This window comes from Hibiscus syriacus, unplaced genomic scaffold (genome assembly GCF_006381635.1).
Source record: "Hibiscus syriacus cultivar Baekdansim isolate YM2019G1 unplaced genomic scaffold, ASM638163v2 tig00110600_pilon, whole genome shotgun sequence".
In the NCBI taxonomy this organism is placed as follows: Eukaryota; Viridiplantae; Streptophyta; class Magnoliopsida; order Malvales; family Malvaceae; genus Hibiscus; species Hibiscus syriacus.
In genome coordinates, this window is record NW_024062797.1 from 394,015 (window position 1) to 403,443 (window position 9,429).

General features: G+C 35.4%; 2 protein-coding genes across 3 annotated transcripts; one reads left to right on the top strand and one right to left on the bottom strand.

Annotated features, from left to right (window-relative positions):
• Window positions 1–1,754: 1,754 nt before the first annotated feature.
• LOC120134949 lies at window positions 1,755–5,774 on the top strand. Of its 2 annotated transcripts, none has more exons than XM_039151320.1 (6): window positions 1,755–1,981; window positions 2,484–2,932; window positions 3,050–4,922; window positions 5,050–5,165; window positions 5,310–5,422; window positions 5,552–5,773. In XM_039151320.1, the coding sequence occupies exons 2-6, from the start codon at window positions 2,521–2,523 to the stop codon at window positions 5,657–5,659; spliced, it is 2,622 nt and encodes an 873-aa protein (XP_039007251.1). In that variant the 5' UTR covers window positions 1,755–1,981; window positions 2,484–2,520; the 3' UTR covers window positions 5,660–5,773. The 2 variants fall into 2 exon arrangements, with proteins under 2 accessions (XP_039007251.1, XP_039007250.1); XM_039151319.1 differs by lacking the exon at window positions 1,755–1,981 and adding an exon at window positions 2,060–2,153 and having other exon boundaries at window positions 5,552–5,774.
• A 257-nt stretch (window positions 5,775–6,031) lies between these two features.
• Window positions 6,032–8,649, bottom strand: LOC120134950 (GPN-loop GTPase QQT2-like). Its single transcript, XM_039151322.1, has 7 exons — window positions 8,584–8,649; window positions 8,326–8,443; window positions 8,098–8,212; window positions 7,732–7,958; window positions 7,042–7,332; window positions 6,570–6,775; window positions 6,032–6,466 (listed from the first exon to the last, which is right to left on the bottom strand). Exons 2-7 carry the CDS (start codon window positions 8,419–8,421, stop codon window positions 6,184–6,186), a joined length of 1,218 nt encoding a protein of 405 aa, XP_039007253.1. The 5' UTR covers window positions 8,422–8,443; window positions 8,584–8,649; the 3' UTR covers window positions 6,032–6,183.
• Between the last annotated feature and the right edge of the window lie 780 nt (window positions 8,650–9,429).

Consider the following 9,429-nt stretch of genomic DNA (forward strand, 5'->3'; position numbering starts at 1 on the left):
ACTGAAATTGACTTCGAATTATAATTTTATAAACTCAACTAGAAAAATTTCAAGTTCAAGTCGAATTATAAAATACAACTCGAATAACCCGAATAATAGCTCGAATAACTCAAAATTTTAGTATTTAGATTAATTTTTAAGTTTGAGTTGAGTCTCTCTAATTTGTACGGTATGTATGTAAGTATATAGTTATAAAAATCATTTAAATTGGAATAAAATAATATCATAATATTATAAATATTTACAATTAAATTTAAAAAGAAACTCGAAAATTCAACTCAACTTAAATTTTATAAACTCAACTCGACTCAAAAAAATTTCAAGTCAACTTCGAGTTGTAAAATAAGACTCATCAATTCAAATAGCTTAAAAAATTGTACTTAACCTGATACGCTCACCCTTATTTGTTGTTTAATTTTAAAAATATTAGTGTTTAATTCATTTAGCGTACTCGTATAAGTTACTCACACATCATTTTTATATCCTCTAATGTACAAGTCAAAGAAAAATAGTGAAATTACACCTTTAATCTTTAAATTTCTTAGGCTTTACAATTTGATCTCTAAAATTCACCTCGTATTCAGCTTAGTTCCTACCTTCATCAATATTTAAAAGGGTTAACTACATGGATAATAACTTATGTTTGTGTCTTGTCCACTTTTAGTCATTGATTTTAAAATACATAAGATATGACCACATTCGTTTTTATTTAATTAAGATATGATCATTTTTTTTGTTTTTATTTATTTAAGATGTGGTCACCACAGGTTAATTGTCGTTAGGCCTGCAAATGAACTGAACGTTCAGCGAACCATTCATGAACCGTGAGGCAGAAAATTCGTTTATTTATTAAATGAACGAGCATGAACAAGATTGCGTTTGTTTAAAAACGAACGAACACGAACAAAGGGCCCGTTCGTTCATTTACGTTCGTGAACGCTCGATTATATGTTCATTTATGTTCATTTATGTTCGAACAAATGACAAGTTGATTATGTTACGAATATTATTGAAGTTGTTTGGATTTCAAGAAGATTGTTTTGCTGAACAAATTAACTTTAAGACTTTATTATGTTCATATAGCTTATTTATGATTTATGTATGTTTTTGTCGTATTCGAACAAATTAAATCTAAAGTTGCAGGTTATATTAATGAATTTTAATTTATTATTCTTGTTGTTTATTTTTTTTACATTCATTTGTTGTGTCCGAATAAGTTTTTTGTGTGTTTGTGTTGTTCGTTTATGTTCATTTATTATGTTTATTTATCTTCGTTCGTTTGTGTTCATTTATGCTCGTTTATCATTTAAATGAACGGACATGAACATGCTATATTCCTTAATGAACGAATATGAACAAAAAAAATTTGTTCGTTTATGTTCGTGTTCGTTTATTTATTAAATGAACAAACATGAACATATCTCCGTTCGTGTGCTTTCGGTTCATTTACAGGCCTAATTGCCGTTAACAGTTAACAAGTTAAGTGATGTGATATTTTGGTATAATTATACATTTGATTCATATTATTTACATATTCTCTTAAATTAGTCATACTTTTAATAAATTAAAATAAATTTAATCCTCCAACGTAAAATCATGCTTATAAACGAACTATTTTGTTAATGTTTATAGTATAAAGGGATGAATATCCTTATTTTTCCAAGTATAGGAATCAAAAATGTAATCCGATAACTTTTATGATAGTTTTACCCTGTTATGTATATGTGTATACATAGATATATATACTTATCAACGTGGCAATACCTGTACCTCATGCTGCAGAATCCTTCAAAAAGCTTGGAATCCACCTTCACTTCCGTGAAAACTGCTCCAACTTGCAGTTGAAAACAAGATTGGTGATCCATGGCCATGGCGGCACCTACTTTTAGCTTCAAAACTTCTTTTTCTCATCTTTAATTACCCATTTTCCCGTTTCTTGTGAGCGTTATATAAATAATCTGCCAAAGGAATTATATTTATTGTCGGTAGCTTCTTTCTTCTGTAATTTTCTTCTTCTTTCTTTCTGCATCTGCATTCATCAGAAGTTTCATTTGATTTACTGCTGTTTTTTATGTATATATATACAGAAGTTGATTCATGTGGTGAAGCTGCAGTAGGAGTATCTAGATTATGTTACTCGAATTCGGATACGAGTATGCTTAGTTTTCATGATATTGAAATATTCGAATATATGTCGAATATGAATATGAAATGTTATGTTCCTCTTAACTCTTTATCATCTTAAATAGAATGAGATTTGGATGCTTGATGTTGGATTTCAATGGCGGGATTGCATTTGATGTTGATTTGAAACCGAGATCTTTTCTTCGAAATATCGAAAAAATTTGTTGATTAAGTTGTATATCCATGGTGGTTCACTTGAAATGCTATGTGAGATCAAATTCAGGTTCCATGTAGTTTAACTGCTCCTAGGCATGTCTATATGTTCTTGCCACATGACATTAACTTTGCTTGGATTTCAGGATTGCGGATCGAAGGAACCATCGAACGAAACCGACCATGGAAAACGAGAACATTGAACCGTTGACTGATTTAGGCCTTGCGCTGGGGTATTCCGGTTACACGATCGCGAGAAGGACGAGCAATGATCTCGGTGCAGGTGCAAATGCAGCTTCAAGGATGGTCATGAATTTCGTGGCCGCCGATCCCTTGTCCGAAATAGTTTGGTCTCCACGCAGAGGTCTCTGTCTCAAGTGTACCGAGTGCAGCTTTTTGGAGAATAAACATTCCCTTCTCCGGACTGCAGGACTGAGCAATATGGTGAATCAGAAAACCAATACATCCTCCTCCACATTCCTTGATCTGAATGCTAAAGTTTCAGACATGGACGACTCGGATAAATCAGCCGGGGATAACGATGGCATCCAGTTGTGCCATGAACCGCAGATCGATAATGGTGATTCTTTACAAGGCATGTTTAAGTTTGCATAAACTATTTATGTGTTCATGGTTTAATTTTTGATGTCCTTGCTAATTGCTAATGCACTTGACATGTAACTGATATGTTCTTTACTTGACCAAAAACCAGATGTGGCATTATTCAATGATCCCGCGAATGAAGTCGGAGATGTAGGTGATCGGACTCAATTGGCACGGATGGAGATGGTTTTCGCATCTGAAGTTCAAACCAACAATGAATGTGGTGCATCTGGACCTCCAGAGGAAAAATTTACTTCTGCTGAAGATGAAAAGAACTATGAGCACCATGAGGGGATACAATCGGAGAATGTGTCTGCTGGCAAGCATTCTCCGACTAATGGCGGAATCCGTAGATGCAGAAGAAAAGGAAAGGAAAAAACTTTGTCCGATGGAGATGTTAAAGGGATGATGTCAAAAGCCAAGGGAGATGACAGCGGCGAGAGTGTTGAAAGTTGTAACAGTGCTGCATTATTCTCTACAGGCAAAAGACGGAAGGGCTTTGAGCAGGAGTTGATTGTTGGGAGCAAAAGAGTGAAACAAGATAGTCCCTTCATGAACTGGATATCAAACATGATGAAAGGGTTCTTGAAAGCGAAAGACGAGAAGCCATCTCTTATGCTTACTGCTGCAAATACGAATAAGTCACATGGTCGTGCCATCGAGAATCTTGATGCAAGCAATGAGAACCGAGATCAGGGGTGCGGAAATATCGGTTTCCAATCTGTTTTTCACACCAAGGTTCAAGGAACATCACGACTTGAAATTGATCAAGCCGGACTCGATCCAAATAACAAGATTTGTGACATCAATGCTACTTCAGTCACCTATCATGGAGAAAACTTTAACTTCCTTAATGTGTTTAATGGAAGGTTCGAAAAACCAATTTGTGGTGACAGGGTAGGCCCGAGTGGGAGAAGTAGTGAGGGAAATATTGCACAGAATACGAGTTCGATCGATTTGCATGTGGATGTGAGGAAGGAAAGAGCAAGCACTAGTTCTTCTTTAGGTAAACTAAAAAGGAACGTCGAGAACATTGATTTGGACGCACCATCAGAAACAAAGACGGTTCAAAACAGTTGTCACAAAAGTAATCTTCCAGAGAGCTTGTGGATAACTCGGTTTACTCCCAAGTCTTTTAGCTCTTCGTTGAACCGGGATACCGCTGGCGCTGTTGAGTGCTTTAGTGACTTCATGAAGCATACTCCTTTCTGCCAGAATAATGTTAATGTTCCTAACAGCCTGAAGACTGTGGGGACTAGGCAGCAAGGCCCCGAAGTGCAGCTAACCAGTTCGAGTAAAGAATTACCTTCTGCGTCTGAAATGGAGGCATCCATTTCTATCGGTTTACACTGCCTTAGGTCGAACGATTCAGAGATGATGGCTTCTCTTTACTCTAGGAGATTACATGCTCCCAAGCACATCATGCCTTCTGGTGTTTTCGACAATCAAACCTCGTCAACTGTCACATGTTTCTTTTGTGGAAGGAAGGGCCATCATTTGGAATATTGTCCAGATATAACAGACAATGAGATTGAATATCTGAGGAATATAAAGTCATCTAATAGATTCAAAGAATTACCTTGCTCGTGTTTTAGATGCTTTGAACTCCGTCGTTGGGATGTCATATGCCCTACTGAATCAAAAGTTCAACATCATCCAGCTTGTAGAGCTTCTTCGTCTAGTTTCGGTGATTTGCAATGTTATGCCAGATTTGAAGAGAATACGAAACTTTTAGATGAAAACCGAGAAGCGATGGCTGGACAGATAATTCGGATTGATTCTGGAAAAGGCCCTCGTACTCTCTATGAAGTTATTGCAGACGAAATGAAATCAAACACAAATGTGAAAAAGAAATATGTTGGTTCCAGTTCCAAGGAAATCAAACCTTGGGATGGTTTCACCAATCAACAGGATACAGATACGCTAAAGGTAATATTTGATGCCGTGAGGATGCTTCGTTTGTCACGGACAGACATCCTGAAGTAAGTAGGCCACCATTTCCATTGGTAAAATCATATTAAAACATGAAAACTTGATATTATCACTGATGTTTTTTATGTTACCTAATTTAATTCTTCGTTTCGATTTTTAATGCTGCGTCGATGTCAGGTGGAAGAATTCACGAACATCGGCCCCACGTCTCGAAGGATTTTTCCTGCGATTAAGGCTTGCGAAGTGGGAACAAGGACTAGGAGGAACAGGATATTATGTTGCCTGCATAACTGGTATGACACTGAATCGTTTGTTTTTTTATCATTGATTAATGGTGGATTGTTTGCATGTTGTTAGCAAGTTATTGATGCATAAGGTTTTTTAGAGGCATAATTTTCCCTTTGTTATCTATCATTTCCCTTCCTGTAATTTCCCAGAGGGAAACAAACAGGGCATACAACGAGATTCGAAGAACTCCATCACTGCAAACGTAGGGGGGGTCGAGTGCTCGGTCGAGAGCCAGTACATCTCCAACCACGATTTTCTCGAGGTAAGAATCAACTTTCCATTGTTCATTATGGTTTCTTGAGAGTCAAGCATGTTAATTGCATTACCCTTAAGATGACTGTCAACTTACTGGTTTATTAGTTTGATAATATGGTCTAACTACATATCTCAGGATGAGCTTACGACATGGTTGCAGGCAACCAAAAAGAGCGGCAGAAAGATTCCATCGGAAGAAGAACTTACAGTTCGAATCAAAGAGAGAAGATTGTTAAGGTTTTAGGCACATTTTATTTTGGTTTCAGCTGTTGATGTGTGTTATCTTGTTTGCACAGAACTTGTAAGGTCGATCCTATATTAGGGTGTTTGCATAAAGGGGTTGAAAAATATTGTGGAAAACCAAACAATCATACAACACTTGCCTTACAGTACATGCAAACACATTGGTATCGTTTAGTCATTATGTTCACAGATCCGATAACGGCATCAAAAGACTCGGTTAGCACAGGTTTTGGTTGTTTTCGAACTAAACCGACCGACTGCAAATTACTTTCCTGGCCACTTAGAGCAGTACATAACATGACTGGCGAAAATCAAACTACTATATCACATACCTTTACTTCGCTTTTCTGAAAGCATCAAACTATATAAGCAGTTTAATCCAGAAAAAAAAGTTGTTCTTAAGAACCTCCAATATTCACCCAAAATGTGAGATCATCTACGAAGTTTAAAGAGAATTTATAGTCGCAACAAATCCGATACGATTCTGGTTGTGCTGCTAGTCCTTCCAGGGCTAAACATATATTATTAGAAGGAGAACCTGGCAATCTCTTCATCTTCATCCTCCTCTTCTATAAGATCTTCATCCTCTTCACTGAACCTGACATAATCATCATCTTCGTCCACTGGTTCTTCATCTTCGGGATTCATCATTGTCTTTCTACTCTCATCTTTGTCTTTCAAACCAGTACTCAGGACAACAGTTTCACCTCTTGATTGTTCCATATCCCTCCTCAACTTATCCATGCTCTCCTTCTGGCATTCTTCCTCTAGGCGTTGTTTTTCTGCTCGTCTCTTGTCAAGGTCAGCCCTATAAACAAGGATAGCAAGATACAAATAACTTTCGAGAATTACCATAAACTATTAAAACACTCCCAAACTGATTTTGCAATATTAAAAGAGAAAGGTAATACTTATAATTTTCCATGTATTCCTCAGCACTGGCTTCAACGGCTTTAAAGAATTCATTCATTCCAGCCCCAGAAATAGCCGACACTCCAACAGATCGTAAATTCCTATAAAATTCATCCAGAGAGAGGGACAGGCTCTCAGTTAGAGCTGATGTGTATGTATTATCCGACCTTATTGCCGCTTGAAATGCCTCGAAATCTTCCATCCACTGCACAAATGATTTGTTTTTCTTTTTAAAGACAATAAATTGATAGGAAAGGAAACAGCATTGCGTATATTGCATGTCAACAGAAAAATCCGGAGACGGATAAAAACCGATGAATCATGAACAAATGAACGATTGACAAAATTAGGGGAAAAGTACAACACAAAACCTAGCAATTGTAACAAATATGAACTTAAATGAAAGCATCCACAAGATATTATCTCAATGCCAAAACAAAATATTTGCATCTAATATGAAAATTAATATACCTCCAAAGCAAATTCATGTTGTGCAACATCAGTCTTGTTGAATGTTAACACAAGAGGCAACCGTGTCTTGTAAAGTATGCTACAAGCATAAAGCATGTTGCTCATGAAGGTAACTGGACTTGCTGAACGAGGCGTATCGACTACGTAAGTGACTACAGTAGGAAAAGTTGAAGCAAATGCTTCTGTAATGATAGCCCCTGAAGCAGACCAGGTAAATATCTCAATCTGCCCTGGAGTATCCACAAGAACATAGTCAAGTTGATCCGCTCGCCTCTCAATAACCGAGATAACCTAAGATTGGATATTCGCTAAGTCAGTCGCCTTAAATGACAAATGGAATGTACAAAAAGAAAGAGTAAAAATATAACAAGCACATCAATGGGGAGAATAAAGACGAAAAAAACAGCTACTAAGACAACTCTGCATGTACATCAGTACATGCATTGATGCAAATTAGCCCAAGACAAACCTGCTACTAAGACAATTCTGCATGTACATGTACCAATGCAAATTACCCTTTTTTTTAAATAAATGATGCCCATACATGTCAGCACCATTACAGATTTGAAGTAAAATCTATGTAGTACATAAACTTCACGACTACGCTAGCTAATTTCCAGTGGAGACAGGTAATCCAAGCACCAAATGTCTTGGCATTGTTTCAAGTGCAGAAACTTCAAAAGATTTTACCTCAGCAAACTTGGTAGCAAACAAATTAAGTGATGTAAGGATTCCACCATTAGGTCCGAGATTGAACTGCTTCATAACTTCCTTATATTTAACAGTATCTCTTATATCGATGTTAGCACCGAATGGAAGGGTCATTACAGCAGGGTCAAGATTCATCACATAACCCCTAATATTCGAAGCTTGAGCGTGGCAAACCAGCCTATGAAGGAATGTCGTTTTCCCACTCCCTAACCAAATCAAACAGCACATTTCAACATTCAAATATACGCAAACAAATTACTAGTAACTTGAATTTCAATTAGAGACCAAAATATGCTATGTACAACAAACATTAAAGAAACAACCAATTCAAGTTTCTTGTTTTACCAGCCATTCCAACAACAATAATAATCACCGGTTTTCTCTTGAAACCGTCTGAAGAGGACTCGATATTTAACTTGTCCATAATACCAGCAAGCTGCTCCTTTTCATCACCGTCTCCCTACATAATGAAAAATCAAATAACTCAGATACCGATTACAAGAACTACCCACCATTTATTTTCAATCGTTCCACTAGAAATTACTTTATAAAAAGGAGGACACGTTTAGTTACCTTTGTTTCAGAGGGTTCCTGGGAATCCATATTCATTGAACTGCCTTCTTCTGAGGTTTTAACATTTGGTTTTCCCGACCCAGAATCAATTTCCATCTTCAATAAAACCAAGCTATTTCTGTATAAAAACAGAAGCCCGGAAAATATATACAAGAGTTGTGATCAAAATGAGAACAAGGGAGCTGATTGTTAAGCAAAAACCCAGAAAAATGGAGAAAATAATAGTTGGAATTCGCAAAAAAGATGATGAAAGCGAACCTCTTTGAGCCTTGACTAAGTTCTAGAAATACTGTCGAGCTTCAAGGGCTTCCACCTCCCGGATTGTTAGGGAATGATAGAACGAGGGTTTTAAGTATTTTTATATAGCACAGAAAATCGGTTGAAGGTCCGTAAAGAATTTAGGGTAAAATTCGCGTTTAGTATCTAAGTTATCAATTTTGGTCCATCTTAGTACTTAAACATTCAAAAATTTCAAAATTATACCTAAAGTTTAATTTTTATTTCATTTTAGTACCTCTATTCAAACTTTAACATTAATTTTTGAAAAAAAATAAAAGTTTAGATACTAAGATGTATCAAAACTGATAGTTTAGGTACTAAATGAGTTAACTTTTTAACATTGGGTACTAAAATGAAATAAAAACTAAATATTATATATGATTTTGAAAAAATTTAAAAGTTTAGATATAAAAACGAATCAAAATTGATAGTTTAGATATAAAAAATATGTAATTTGTCCAAGTTTCACAATGAAACCCCACACTTTTTATAATGTTGAGTGCTCGAACATAAAATTCGTATGGATAATAATTATTTTATTTAATTATTGAAATAGTTTGATTGTATATTTTAATTTAATTTGTAGTTTTATATAAATACAGAAATGAAAGCTCAATATCTATAATTTTTATAATATATGAATTCACACAATTATTCAAAAATTGGATATATTTATTATTTACATTTTTTTTATAAATTTGAAGTAAATATAAGATAATATTTATTCAAAAATATTTATCCATTTAATAATAAGCATTCAATTTTTTGAATATTTTTGTCCGAATCCAAAATCTTAAAAGATAACAAATCCTTTCAAAAGATATA